This window comes from Orbicella franksi, chromosome 14, assembly GCF_964199315.1.
Source record: "Orbicella franksi chromosome 14, jaOrbFran1.1, whole genome shotgun sequence".
Taxonomy (NCBI): Eukaryota; Metazoa; Cnidaria; class Anthozoa; order Scleractinia; family Merulinidae; genus Orbicella; species Orbicella franksi.
Genome location: NC_138158.1, coordinates 9,538,878 through 9,553,778, shown reverse-complemented (window position 1 = coordinate 9,553,778; position 14,901 = coordinate 9,538,878). Strand labels below are relative to the sequence as shown.

The following is a 14,901-nucleotide window of genomic DNA, read 5'->3' as shown; positions in this document are numbered from 1 at the left end:
CAGTTAGATTACTCATAAGGCATTGAAACCAAAGAAAGATTCCACCAGTAAATCTTTTCCTGGACAAAACAAGTGAGCAAAGCAGGGAGGAGTCTGATGTGGAAGGTTCACCACTCACTTGTGTGCTCCCAAACTTAAGCCTGCTCGCAGGCTAGGTGGAGGGTGCAAAATTCAAATGTGGTACAATTTGCAAAATGTACATAAATAACAAAAATATTGAAAATTAATTAATAAATCTTGTAACAGATCACATTTATTATTTAGTGAACTGGTCAATGCTTGTGACTGCACTTGGTAGTTATTAATCCTTTAAAAGCTGTCATGTCAACATATAAATTCTCCCTTCTGGGATCTCTAAGTTCTTACATACACAGCTAGAAGAATATCGCTGTGACAATAATTATACAATGGTGAGCTAAGCTGCCTCATCTGATCACTTAATACAGGCAACAGGACACTGCTAGCAAAACTGGTTCACTAAATTAATAGACTACTAACCGATTATAACAGATCGTATATATTTTTATTCCTTATTTGCACTATTACTAAATGCCCAGTAAGAAAAACTCCTGCTAAATTTATATTTGCCATAACTTGATAGCAAAACAGAACTGGCGAAAGCTACTGATATAATGATAGTGCGAGGGAAGACAATTTTGATAATCCAAATTATCAAGAGATCAATGAAAATGTGAAGTTTTACTCCAAACATATTAGGAAGCTTATTAAACCACAACAGTAATGGAGACAAGAACATTGCTAAACCCAAACATTTATGAGTAGTTCAATAGCAATGCACTTTTTAAAAATCAATGTACATTTGCAGCTGTCCTCTGCAAATCAGCAGGTATGTAAAATGGTCCAAGCCTGTGTATTTTGGAGAATGTGAACCACATCTGCCAATTTTTGGAATCTCTTGATGACATTGAATTCTACCACAGGGTCAGGGGTTTCATTACTGTTTACAGCACGAGGACAACTGGTGTTTACAGGCGGATAAAACCTTTTGAACTTTTAAAACTTCTTTATAACAAAACCCTTCCCCTAGATGGTCAAACCAGGAGGGCAAAATCATCCTCACAGTCGATCAATTTGTCCAGTGCCCTGTCCTTAAAAAAATAAATAAACTGAAAGAAAAACTAGATAAACTGAAAGGATCTACCAGGTAACTGCAAGATTCTAAACTTATTACAAATTATGTTTCCGATTACCACTGATCTGGTCTTACCATCATCATTGCTAATTAGTTATGCCTGACTTTGCGAATAGTCAACTAGACCAATGCACCAATAATGTAAATTTTTTTTTTTTTCTTGTAAAAAATAGGATCCTCTTAAAAGCCCGGCTGTTTCACAGCTAGCTCTTCAAGTGCATCATTCATAGAAATCTCAACTCTTGCTTCACTTCCAAAATTCTTCAGCCCAGACAGAAATCCCTTTGGGGGCTCACAGCGTTCAAATTTAACATCTTTGCCAAATCTGTCACGACATAGAGCTTTCATATCCGAGCAAATACCATCAGCTAATCCGATAGAGACGGCATCTCCACCAGTAAAATAATCACCAGTGAACACTGTCTTGTGAGTCGCATCAAGGGTCGGTCTTCTTTCTTTCACCATGTTTATGAAGTTGAGGTGGATTTGGTTCAGTATGTTCTGCAGAAAATCCACGTCCTGTTGCTTCTGAGGTTTGAAGGGGTCATTGCGGAACTTATTTTCTCCTGCGGTGACGAGTCGCCATTCCAGACCTAAGTATATGTACATGTAATAATGATTGTTAAGTATTTCAGAGCATAAGTCTGTGTTACTAATTACATGTACATCTAGACCAAGAAGTCTCATAGGCACCTGGGTTTGTCCGGTTAAGCTACTAGGAGTTGCTTAGGCTAAAGGGCTAATAACCCCATCAAAGGCTTACGACCCCAGCACTGCCTTGTGGGTACCAATGTAAACACCTGCGTGGGGAAGGGGAGTAAAGTAAGTATTGGTGCTGAGGTAAACAATTAGTTTTGTTTTTCCAAGAAACTCTGCTTTGCAAGAAAAAGGGGAGGGGAACATTGAGATTCAAGGGAAAACATAACTAACCGTTTCCAAAGGGTTTTGTTATGTACAGGGTTCATACAGGTCCTGGAAAACCTGGAAAGTTCTGGAATTTTGTTGCAGCATTTTCCAGGACTGGAAAGTCCTGGATAAAGGCTACTGGTCCTGGAAAGTTCTGGAAACCTGTTAAACTCCAGTAAAAAATATGAAATGAATGGCAGACAGTAAGGAGAATTAACATTGAGATCTTGGGAGTGAAAGGGTTAAGGTGAATTTTAGAGTCCTGTAAAAATCAATCTGAGTCCCAGAAAAGTCTTGGAAAAGTCCTGGAAATTTGTTTCTAAGAAAGGGTACGAACCCTGTATGTATAGCTAGAGATTAATAGTGTTTAATATGGCTAGATCTACCCCAAAGTCCAAGTAGCCTCTGGTTAGTGGGAGAGTGGGTGACAATGCAAGCAATTTCCACGTAACCATAAATTGACCAACAGAGAGCATGTGTTCAATTGAACTTATCTCTTGCTAAATAACAATGTGCAGTTCCAGAAAATATCCATACTACCCCAACAGAAGGGATTGGAAGTTCCTGGGAGGTGGGTGTTCTCTTAGCCGCTTATGGAGACATTCTTTGGGCTCATCATGCAATCTTCCTCTGGGGAAAGATTGCATGACAAGCCCAAAGAACGTCTATGTAGGAGGCTAGTGTTCTCTAAGATCAAAATATTTGAAGAAATGTATCAAGCTTAATTGGAATTTCCAGTGGGGTGGGAGGGTCTTGGAAAAATCCCTTCCATAGAGGAGGTATGGGTATTTTCTGGAACTACACAATAAAATAATAGTAATAATGATAATGATGATAAATAAATAAATAAATAAATAAATAAAAATTCTCTTTAATTGGCAACTGCTGGCAAAGGGAAGGAGGCATGGGGGAAGAACAAAGGGTGGAGGCTGTTCTTTTTTTATTCCTCACCACAAGAGGGACGGAGAGGCAGCACAACTTTTCTTTGCAGAAATATGGGAGAGCTCTAAAATTGAAAAGAGTAGGAAGGAGGAATTGAGACTGGATTGATGTACCTACCCAATTTCTTAATTGTTTCCTCCATGCCAAACGTTCCATACAGAGCACCAATGTTGCCCACTACGCTGTTTGGATCCACAAATATCTCATCTCCTGCCAGTGCAAGCCAGTATCCCCCGGAAGCCGCCACGTCTTCAGCAAAAGATAGCACAGGAACACCGTTCTCCTTCGACAAAGTTCGAATTCGGTGAAAAATTAAGCTAGACTGCACTGGAGACCCACCTCGGCTGTTGATCTCTAGGCACACAGCTTTGGGCTTGATTTTTTTTATGTCAAAAGCCTGCTCGATGTGCTTTTCAACTTTTAGAAAGTTGAAACCTCTCCCACCGGGTCGAGTTTCAGGAGTGATCATACCTTGCAATCGAACGACTCGAACGACGTTTTTGGCGGTCCATGGGAAAGAGCTTCGAAGCCTGTTCATGGTTGATACGATTTTGTCTACCTCTGGACGAATGATAACGAAATAATTACGAGAAGTTGCACCAAGTGGTATGTGCACCGGCAGGTCTTTTTTGCGGGGTGCAGGTTGGAGATGACAGGTTGAAATTTAATTATAACTGGAAAACCGCTGGCACTAAAATAATTAATAACCTTGATACTCGTCAGGGGTTCTTACATACAGTAGTTCGACCCTTTCACATAGTGAAAATACGATCGATCCGCCATAAGTACTTATCGATCGACACGCTGAGACCAGTGAAATCTCTTCAAAGCCATCTGAATGGCCGCTCCACAGCGGCAGGTTTCTTTTACAGGTCACAGGTCACAGGTCACAGGTCACAGGTCACAGGTCACAGGTCACAGGTCACAATCAAAACACTCAGTAAATTTCGCGATGTAACAATTACTGAGATACCCGAGAGGTTTATCGATGTTTCCATGTAACAAACCCTAACTAAAAATGTTTTACTCTATAATTTTAATGAAAAAATTTCTAGGGGTGGTATATGTACGAAATGGGTTGAAATATAGCTTTCAAACATGTAGTGTTAATATATTTTATCGTAGTAAGATAATTCATTATGATAGCAAATTGAACTGTTTTATTTCTATATATTTTTTAAATCTTTACAACGAGTATGTACTAAACAGAAACAAGAGGGTCCCCTATACCTACTCTGAAAACAATTTCACGCATAAGTAATCGGCCTTTTCACGCATCGCAAAAAATTCGAAAGCAGCTTCACGTTAACAGAAAAAATCACTTTTCACGTAAAAATGCAAAGGCTAAATCATGTGTTACAAAAAAATACAAATTCTATTCACGTTTCGCAAAACATACAGAACCCTCCATTTTCATGCATCGAAATGCCGTGTGCGTGTATGACACATCGTGACAGACTAGATTCTAGGTCCTCCTGGTTCACTGTCGCTGTGGTTAGTTCTCAGTCGCGTGGAATGGACAGGTTTTAAATCTAGTTTGGTGTAGTTTACGAGCTTTAATGACGCTAAAACCTCCAAAAAAAGTGAACAATTATTCCCGCAAAAGTCGTTGGTTCACAAATCACGCGTAAGTAAATGCATAATTCACGGATCAGTGTAAGCCTCTTTCGTTTTCATATTATATTGAAAGGCTAAAAACAATTTATGTTTTCAACAGAAATAATTCTTGGCTTTCTTTGGATTTTTTTTTTATTGCAGTGCAACAACTGATTTCCCCTACGCGCTTTTTTTTCAAGAAAGAGCTCTTATAGTTGCACTAGGGACGCACTTGTATGCATCTGTTTTATGACGTTTTGGCATATTTTTTTTGGTGACCTGTGACCTGTGACCTGTGACCCGTGACCTGTGACCTGTGACCTGTGACCCGTGACCTGTGAAAGAAACCTGCCGGCTCCACAGATGTGTCCATCGATTACAGAATTGGCTCGGCCAACAAGAACTGTAAGCTTAACAACAGAAGATTGCCATCACAAATGAAGCAAATAAATGAAGAAATGAAATAATATAAGATTTTAACCGTCGGAATATACTAGCACATGCTCAGACTGTGTGCTTTCATTTTGGTACTCACAGGGAAGAAACCAAATTCAGCAGATGTTTCAGATGATATTTCAGATGTTTCTTCGAAAACAATAATTCATTGCACGCTTAAAATCATAGGAATATACTCTCCGCCCATCGCTTCGGCGGGTTTGGCACTTGGGTGGAAGCCACCTTTCTGAGCGATTGTAAACGGCATCATGTAACAGTCACGGTAAGTCTACCACCTGTACGTTTCTTTTAAATGCTAGCGGTTTTCCAGTTATAATTAAATTTCAACCTGCACCCTGCACCCTGCACCCTGCAAAAAAACCCTGCCGTGCTCGATTTGCTTTCCAACCTTTCGCAAGTTGAAACCTCTTCCACCTGGTCGAGATTGTGCATTGATCTGACCTTGAAATCGAACGATTCGAAGAACGTTTTTAATTTGGCAGTCTATGGCAAATAGCCTCGAATTCTGTTCATAGTTGAGGAGGTCGTGCTCCGCTGGAAACAGGTCAGATCCAGCACGTTAAATGACCCGAAGTTTGTTCAAATATATCCCGCTGACCAACGTTAGTCAGCGTTTCCATTGATCGTTTAGACGCAAGATTACAGTGATCAGAGCTTCTATATACAATGTATACTATGTAGTGTAGTTTCCTCTATGGATTATCAAATCTTGTCAATAAGATATTCTGTTACCAATGGATATGGAGGGTAAATTGAACGATTTACCGGAAACTAAAAACGACGTTGGCACAATTGAAGCTTCCACAAAGAAGCCTTCCAAAACTCAGCTGGTCGAATATGACAGCGATTCGAATTCTCCGCGATCTACACAGCCGGAATCGCACACGAGAAGTATTTCTCAGGAGTTAGTGGAACTTAGCAGTGATGACGATGTGCAAATCATCGACGTTAAAGGACAGAAAGACACTGAAACGCTGGAAAAAGGCCACGAGCAACACACGGGAAGATCAAGTCCAAAAGATCTGACGTGTTCGGTTTGCCTCAGTGAATATGACAACAAAGCGTTTTTGGACAAGTGCTTCCGTATCCTTTTATTTAAGAACGTTTAAAGAAGGTTTTAAACTCAAGGAATGCATGTAGGTGTCGAGTCTTCCTTTGAAATCAATGTTCTTACGTAATATGTTTTTACCACCCCTCCCTGATACGGTGTTAACACTACCATCACCGCCCCCTCCTCTCTATGGCCTGGGTGGAAAAAAAGAAAAACAGAGATCTGCATACTGGCTAACCCAGAGCTCCTAAGCCTATACGACTAAGGAAATGAAGGTCGGTTAGCCCCCAACCTAAAGTTGATTAGCCCCAAGATGAGTCAATAACCTCTCACCCTCCCTCCCTCCCTCCCCCCTGAAGGAACTCCTTTTCCTTTTAAAACTCAGTAAATGGGGCATGTTTAAAACACAAAAATGGCACTACAAGTAAGGGACAATGTGGGAAACGGGTGTTTGTAAGGGTAACACTTACCATTACTGTGAGCTAACCATTGTCAAGTCAGTGATATTCAGGCTAACCAGAGCACTATGTAAGTTAACTGCAGTCCCATTTAGCCATTTTGCCATTTCATGTTTTGAACAAGCCCCAGTAAATATGTCTACTGCTGAGCATGTTTGTTGATAGAGGAATAGGTTCCTTATCACTGAGTGTTTTGCACTTCGTTGAGAGTTTTGTTTATTTTTAGACATTATGTTTGTTTTCTTAGTGATAAAACCGAACACGCGAGATTCCCGCCATTTTTGCTTTAGTAGCCAATCGGATTATGGCTCTCGTTCGTGGATTGGTACGAGTAGGATATCAAGAGATCAGTAGAAAGTAATCCTTTTATCGAAAACAGTGTGCTTGTGCTCTTTGTACAAAAATAGGAAAATAACGCGTCTTAAACGGGATTACGCCTTACAGAATTGTGAGTATATTGACAATATGGTGGAGAATGTTTTTTGCTGTTTCGTTTTTAGGTTAGATCCGATTTTTTAGAATTGCTATAGTCAACCCACATGTATGCCTTTGCTTTCAGTTGACTAGCTAGCTTGTGCTGATTAAACTAGTTCAAAACAACTGGTAGATCCCGTGGACTTTATTTTCCTGGTGTGTCTTCAATTCGATTAGTACCCTGATCCGTGGTGCGAAACACTGAGTGCTCGTGATAGAATAACGAGATTTTGATTGTTGTTTGACAAGAATGCAAAACAACAACTTGTATGCTATAGAGGTTTTGCACGGCAGCCATGTTGATGGCAGGAACAATAGATTCTTTTTCCTATGGGAAAAAAAGTTTACTTTCTAATGCAGAACATTCTCATTGTTCCTGCCATACAACATGGCTGCTGTGCAAAACCTCTACACAGTTTACTTCTCAGCCTTGTTGTCAAGTTTACCCACCAATAATTTACATGTACCTCTACTCATTGTAATGGAGTCTATTGTCAGCACATATTTTACCTTAACTGCTTGTTTTCAGATGCTTTTTGTTACTTTTGTATATTACAATGGTCTGAGATAGTGAGGACATGCCCTTTGTGCAAATCAAGCTTTTCTTCCATTATTCACAGTGTCAAATCTATGGAAAATTACCAACAGGTACATGATGATGTAGATTTGACTTAAATATACTCAAAAATGCTTTGGAAAACAGTTGTTTGACTGTGTAGGTTATGAACATGTACCATTTATCACAAGGAACTAGTCAGAATGGCTGTTGTAATAACTGGTAAAGGTTTACCAGAATTTTAAAAAAAGATGGCACTTACCGTTTTACAATTTCCAGTTTCCTGTTATTCTTTCCCCCTTGATGATAGGCTGGAAACTTAAGAAATAAACCAATGGAAATGAATTTCTGATGTTCCATTCTAAACAATTCTGTAGCGTCTAAGTATATTTTCTGTGCACAAATAGACCTTTTTACAGTTGTCTGCTCAGTGACCAGGCCTTTGAATGGCAGTTATGCTGGAGGTGACCTATTTTTGATATACAGACCTTACTGTGTTTGTTGTGTAAATCAAGTTGTTCTAATGCCAACTAGTTTCCATTTATTTAAATGAGAAAAGCAGAGAGGTTTGTATCAAATCAAGGTCCCCTCCAGCCTTGCTTGCATTCATAGGGAGGGTCACTGAGCACACAACTGTAAAAACGTAGCCTATTATCTCAGTCTCCACTTGGTTTTCCACCAAGTGATCATGATGTCTGATAGTTTTTGGTTGTTTTATTTTGCTCACAGCATTACCTTTCAAAGCCTGACGTCCATGCACCAATGATCCAACAACAATCTCAAAGTGATGGAAGGCGTTTCCGCTACAGAACAACATTAGCAGAGGGTAACAGACAGCGGCAGCAAAGACAAAGTCAAGGACAACAGGTGGATGAAACAGATCCTTGGGAACAGCGAGCAAGACGACGACAGGCTCACATTGCAGCGCAGAGGGATAGAAAGGCAATAGGCCGTGAAAGAAGAAGGTACAGTTATACAATTTACAGCTATTTCAGTCTGGTGATTAAAATGTAAAAAATTGGTGGCATTTTCAGACAGTATCTTGAAGCTGCTGATTTGCCAAATAAATGGAAAATGGAATGAGGACTATTTTACAAAAAAGGATTACTGAACTAATTAACAAAATCTTATACATATGTGTGGTATTTGACACAGAACCATCTACTGTAATAACTTATGGGTACAAGGAGTAACTCAGGAAGGTCGAGCACGCCAGCGGGAAATCTGTAAGTTACAGTGTACAAAGAAAAAATTACCTCTCATACATGCAATGTTATAAAGCCTTCATTGTTTTATTTATTTAATTTTTTAATGCACTTCTCAACACCATGCGAACTCTGTTCAATTAAAAGCGTTTTGCTTAGCTGCTATCAATCATCTTAATGGACCTCTAAGGAAACAAATTGAAGATGCTAGTGGAAAACCCTCCTAAGTGACTATTTAGGTCAAAAAAATTTTTTCGTCAACAGTGCCCGTTTTTTTGCATATGGCTTTCAATTTACTTACCTAACAATGCCTTGCTGTTTTTTTTTGCCAGTTTGCTTTTCGTTTTCGAGAAAATCGAAGCCAAAATATCCAAGAGTCGTTGAATGGTGTGCAATTTCACAGGTTTAAAAGGTCACATCTCTGGGCTTTGATTGGTAGATTTTGATCCATTTTGTTTGTTTCTTTTTTCAAGGTTCCTGAATAATGTTTTCGAGAACACAGTTTGTTGCTTGCATAGCGTCTACAGCTGAAATATATTGTTTTGAACATTAATTGCTTGAGTTTATACAGTATTTAGTTTTCAATCCTGTTGTTGTTTCTACTTGAATCTCATCCGTAATTGATAGAACTCTCCACACTAATTGCCAAGTTTCATTGAAATAGGCCTTTCACAGCAGTTGGTCTCATGAGTGATAAGTTCTAAATGTTTAACCACAGCTAATATGAGTTTCAGAAATGGAAGGAGCATGTTTTAAATAGCCAGAACACCAATTTTCAGACCAATGCCATGTAATGTTGAGATTTATTAATGATTTGAATGTTGCAAAAATAAAGTTTCATACATGGAAGTGAGGATGCTTGCCCTCCAGAAGCCTTTTCCGTTATTAATCACTACAAAAGGGAGCCGCTGACATATAGCTATTGAAGATAGCAAGAGGGAAAAAATATTAGAAAGAATGGAAAATCCTAGGCTTTTAAACCAAAAGACAAAATAAGATCTTATGACAGTTTTAACACTTACAAAATTACAAGAATTTGTGTGGAAAACCACTGGAGTCTAACTGGAGGGCAAATTGTCTTCTTCCGATACAAATCCTTCTTCTTGTTATTTCTAACAACCAATCATAAAAAATTCCCTCTGAAATGATATAAACCTGAAAATTTGCATGTAAGCTTATTGTGTGATTGTTCTTTCCATTTCTGAGAACTTTATGCATTGCTAATGACTAAATCTGTGTTCTTGAAAAGCACATCATGTGACCAACTGTTTGCAATAGGTCTATAATATTTTTTACTATTATATGGCTATCTCCATGAGCAGGCAAGATGAATCAAATCCTGCACTGTGATTGGCTACCCAAGGGGGCAAGATGGAGCTATCTTGCCCGCTCGGGACTACCCGCCGTGTCCTGCAAGAAAAATTTCCCTGAAAGCCATATAATAAGTCCTTTATTGACCAAGCTTGTTCGGTCAAGATGGCTGGATATTGGCCTCGTTCTTTTTTTGCGAGTTTATGGACCTCGACGGAGTCTCGGTCCATAAACTCGCAAAAAAAGAACGAGGCCAATATCCAGCCATCTTGACCTTACACTTGGTCAATAACCCATACTTATTCTCTCCTCATTAAATATTAGTGAATGATATTTTCAATCTGTTTCTTAGCTCCAGAATTTTTCCGCACCAACCCTGCATGCTCTCATCGGCTGATCCCATGGCTTACCAGAGATTTAAGGGTCTTGCTGAATGATTTCGAGAGTCATGTTGATTTTGTTCTTCAGATCATTTTGTCACTCATCACCAAGTATGTATTATCTGAATAGACCATTTTACAGTTGTCTGCTCAGTGACCTGGCCTTTGGATGGCAGCGAGGCTGGAGTTGACCTTGTTTTGATACAGACCTCAATGCTATTGTCATGTAAATGCACCTAGTTAGCATCAGAACAACTTGTTTTACACAACAAAAGCAGCAAGGTCTGTATCAAAACAAGGTCAACTCCTGTCTCGCTGCCATCCAAAGGCCAGGTCACTGAGCAGGCAACTGTAAAATAGTCTATTTAGTTCTTGTAGAATTGTTACTTATCAGAGATATGTCCAGAAATTATGCATGCAGTAATGAAAATGACAGATTTGATGAAATTTTGTAATCTGGCTGGTGAAAAGTCTGTGAAATCGCCAAATCTGCCAACATGTTAGGACCACCCCTTAAAAGATAGTTTACAAAATTCTGGCTGGAGATAAGACGCCAAAATAATCAATTTCACCAAGCTGATTTCGCTTCAAATGACAAATTTGACTAAAAGTCACCAAATTCGTCAAATCTATGAACAATCACCCCTGAAGTTTGATGAAATTTTGTCAAATCTGCCAATTTTGTTACTGCATATGTGGTTCTGAACGTAAGTAAAGTGACGTGTGTTTGTCTACCTTTAATTTGTATAAGTTATTGTGACAATTTCCAATACTTAATGAAAAGATATAGAGGAAATTATATGGCCGTGCGGAGATAGGAAGTTTCTCTTTGAGTGTTGAAAAATATTTCATGCACATTTCATGTGTTTTTTATCACAACGAAGGTAATAGGACATTTTATTCATTTGTGCAAAGGACCCTTCTAAAGTATACATCTTTGCCAAGTATACAAGATATCCATACACCGTCAGTGCCATCATCGTGATTTCCTTTGTTTAAACTTGAGGAATCATTATTGTATGAAAGTTATTTCCAACATAATGCAGTCAGAGTGAAGTAAACTTCTTCATCTTTTTTCACCCAGGGTTGAGCTCAGTTCTGACGAGTTTCACCTTCAACTTCAGCCCTTCTTGTTTGACAAAACAGAACATTTCATTCACGAGTTCACAAGCTTTGCTCGGTCTCCATTTGACATGACTGCTTATGATGAGCGTGCGCAGTACAACAGGCCCAATGAGTCACGTGATCAAGTGAGAGACACGCCGACTGTGTTTCACAGTCAAACTTCAGGTGTGTACCACGTGAAATAATTATTAGTTTCTAATATAATCTTTTGCGGGTAGATAGGTTGCTGTTTAGCATTGAATAGCGGAAGGGGGCGGGACGGAGGGGGTGGGGAGAGAGAAAGAGCGATCAAAACTCTTTGCCTTCCCAGCACTTTTGTCTTAAATTGTGGAATGATGTGAGCCAGGGGGTGTAATCTGTAAATCCTTAGGTAGGGTTGTGCCACTTTGCAATCCTATTCTAGACTAGGCACCAAAAACCTCATACCCTATACCAGACTAGCTATTTTCCTTGCAGAAACTTTATCACTGTTGTATTCTAAGATACGATATCTAAACCAATATCTTACGAAGTCACCTCCGAGTTTCAGTTATTTCTTTGATAGATCCCCTCCACTTTTCCGGTAAATTGTACCCTATTCTAGACCAAAACTGTCTATCCTAGGCTACACTACCTGAAAACCATACCCTTCACAACAGCACATACCCATGTAGTTTATACACGGGAGTACCCCCCGGCCATCTGATTTGGAACGACCTGACCGGATACCTTTACGGCGAGAGTAATCATCACCATTATCTTTTCATCTACCTGTCCTTTTGATCAGGTCTCTTCAGGTTACATTCGTTTGCAGCATTGTTTATTATACTTGACAGTACATGGAGTAACTTTAAGCGACGATAACTGTTTTAAAATTTGATTTTCCGTTTTAAAGGTTGGCAAACTCCCGTTCCAGGCCCCTCTGGAGAATCGATATTGGAAGTGTTGGAAACAGACTGGAGCAGAGATTCGCCAGTGCTACAAAGAGAAAGCACGAGCTGGTCTCCTAGCTCGTCCCCAGGCACATCCGGGCTGAATGGACAACTCAGTTTAGCCGAGATTGTGACCATATCCTCGGCTAGCTCACACACTGTGTGGACAAACGCTGAACGACCGGGAATTGACGAACCCGCAAACGGAGCTGCTCATTCTACAGGATCAAGAAACAGAACCAGGTCTAAAAGTGAATCTGTTACTGAAGAAACGCAAGAGAAATCGAGACATCATTACCATCGACATTCACACAAACATAAACATAAGCACAAACACAAGCCTAAGCAGAAAGATTCTAAGAGACACAAGACGGAACGAAGTATCAGCGAACAATCTCAAGTGACAGAGAGCTTGGACAATGGCTTAGACCATTCTGGGTCAAAAGATGAATCGTCTGTATCTGGCACACCCCCAGTAGAAGTTATTGTTGTTAGCAGTGATAGTAACACTTCTCCTTCTGCGTCCAGACTGCACAATCGAGCTTCGCCCATCGATCTAACAGTGCTGCGACGAAAGACTGAAAGGTCTGTGTCACGATCTCGCTCTCGGTCTAAATCTGTTGCTAAAGGAAAGAGAATCTTACACGATGAATCTCGCTCCGGCCATGCTGAATCACGCTTCTCGCGAGATCGCTCACGTTCAACTGGAGAACGAACAAGAAAAGGCAGCCATCGATCACGTTCACGTTCACCTTCACGCTTAAAAGAAAGACATCGCTCCAAGGGGAAAAGACGATTAGAAATTGATGATCACGATATGTCAAAATCTGAATTGCTTTCTTCAAAAAAGCAAAGCTTAAAGAAGGAAAAGCACCATCGCGAAAAGAAACGGTCTCGATCCTGTTCTTCTGGTCGATCACGCTCTCAGTCCAAGGCCAAGTCCGCTTCAAAGACTCGGTCGGAGAAATTCGACAAAAGGACGGTAGAGTATTCGCGTTCTCGCACAACGTCAGACTCGTCGAAGAGGAATAAAGCACCTTCGTCCTCACGATCACGAAGATCACTGTCACGAAGGTCACGGTCACGAAGTTCACGCTCACCGAATTCACGATCACGAAACTCACGGTCTCGTTCTCGCTCGCGATCTAAACGTTTCTCGCGTTCGCACTCGTCACGTTCACCACGGAGTCATGTTGATTCTTCACGCGGTTCACGTTCCCACAAATCAAGCCAATCGAGGGATCATTCAGACTACAACCCAAAGAAGTTGAGTTCTGACAGCGACGAAGATATCAAGAAAGAAATCGATGATCTGGAGTACCGTATCACTACTGATAAGAAACGATTGCTGAAGCTGCTTATTAAGCAAGAAAGGGAGAAGGCAGTTGATGTGACAGAACTTGACGACGAGGCGGACGAGGCGGGGAGTTGGTGACGAATGTCAGAGCTAGTCCAGTTTAGTTTCCAGACTTCTCTCTGTTTTTTTTTTTTTTTTCGCATAGTCAACAGAACTGAAAGTCATTGGAAAGAAGAGATAAGACAACAAATTTAAGTGGACCTGAGAATATGGGACAGTTCTGAAAGAAGACAATCTCCTTGTAAACAATCTCTTTGTACAAAGATGGACAAATAAATAAGAACAAGAGCTCCACCTTAGGGAGCCCACAAACTATTTGCTTGTTACCACCCTAGTCGCTAATAGGCCACTTTCGATGTATTGATACTCAACTTAATAGCGAGGCCAAGAGACACAAACGAGAAATACACATGCTCCTCTAGGCCTTATTCCCAAGCTGAATTTTAATATATCGAAAACAGTGTATTCCTTACACAACTCTCTGGCTCCCTCGCCCCCTTTCTTTCTTTCTCGCTCCCTCGTTTTCTTTTCGCCTTTCTTTCTCGCTCCCTCGCCCCTTCGCGCCCTAGCTCCCACTCTCCTTCGCTCCCTGCAACTGGCGTGTCTGGCGCTAAGCTGTAACTTGTATGTAACTTGTCGTACTTTTCTGGTTCATTTTGGCGCGTATCACGCAAGTCTGGTGAAGGCACGGTTGTTATTTTGGCGAAAGGCGGTCGAGCGACTAGTCCTATTAGAGTATTTACCATATGCAAATTCGGCCAAGAATCTGGCCGTACGACGTCCGCTTGAGACTTGATATTTCGGGATATCTACGGAGTAAACACGGCTTTTGATTGGCTGATTGTGTTTTCGGGTACCGTAACACGAACGAGAAAGCTGGAATGGTCGATCAAGCGACCATGAATTATAAACAATTACTGGATGAGGTTTTTGTGATATCCAGAAAAATCAAGGTCGAAGTAGGGGTTATCAGCCGAAGCTGAAGGCTGAGGTTGATAACCCTTACCGAGACCTTGATTA

General features: G+C 40.4%; 2 protein-coding genes across 3 annotated transcripts in view; one reads left to right on the top strand and one right to left on the bottom strand.

Moving 5' to 3' along the window:
• Positions 1-116: 116 nt before the first annotated feature.
• LOC145467193 (Na(+)/H(+) antiporter NhaA-like) overlaps positions 117-14,901 on the bottom strand; it is a 44,549-nt gene continuing 29,764 nt past the window's right edge. Inside the window, exons 2-3 of one of the 2 annotated variants that reach the window (XM_081450751.1) lie at positions 3,119-5,402; positions 117-1,746 (exon numbers count right to left, since the gene is read on the bottom strand). In XM_081450751.1, the coding sequence (XP_081306877.1) occupies positions 1,334-1,746; positions 3,119-3,539 (834 nt within the window). In that variant the 5' untranslated portion in view covers positions 3,540-5,402 and the 3' untranslated portion in view covers positions 117-1,333. Of the gene's footprint in view, positions 1,747-3,118; positions 5,558-14,901 lie in introns of those variants that run through there. The other variant, XM_081450750.1, reaches the window with a different exon arrangement.
• On the top strand, positions 5,696-14,793 carry LOC145467819 (uncharacterized). The gene is made up of 7 exons (XM_081451431.1): positions 5,696-6,136; positions 7,566-7,684; positions 8,322-8,557; positions 8,748-8,818; positions 10,461-10,599; positions 11,573-11,778; positions 12,488-14,793. Exons 1-7 carry the CDS (start codon positions 5,788-5,790, stop codon positions 13,957-13,959), a joined length of 2,592 nt encoding a protein of 863 aa, XP_081307557.1. The 5' UTR covers positions 5,696-5,787; the 3' UTR covers positions 13,960-14,793.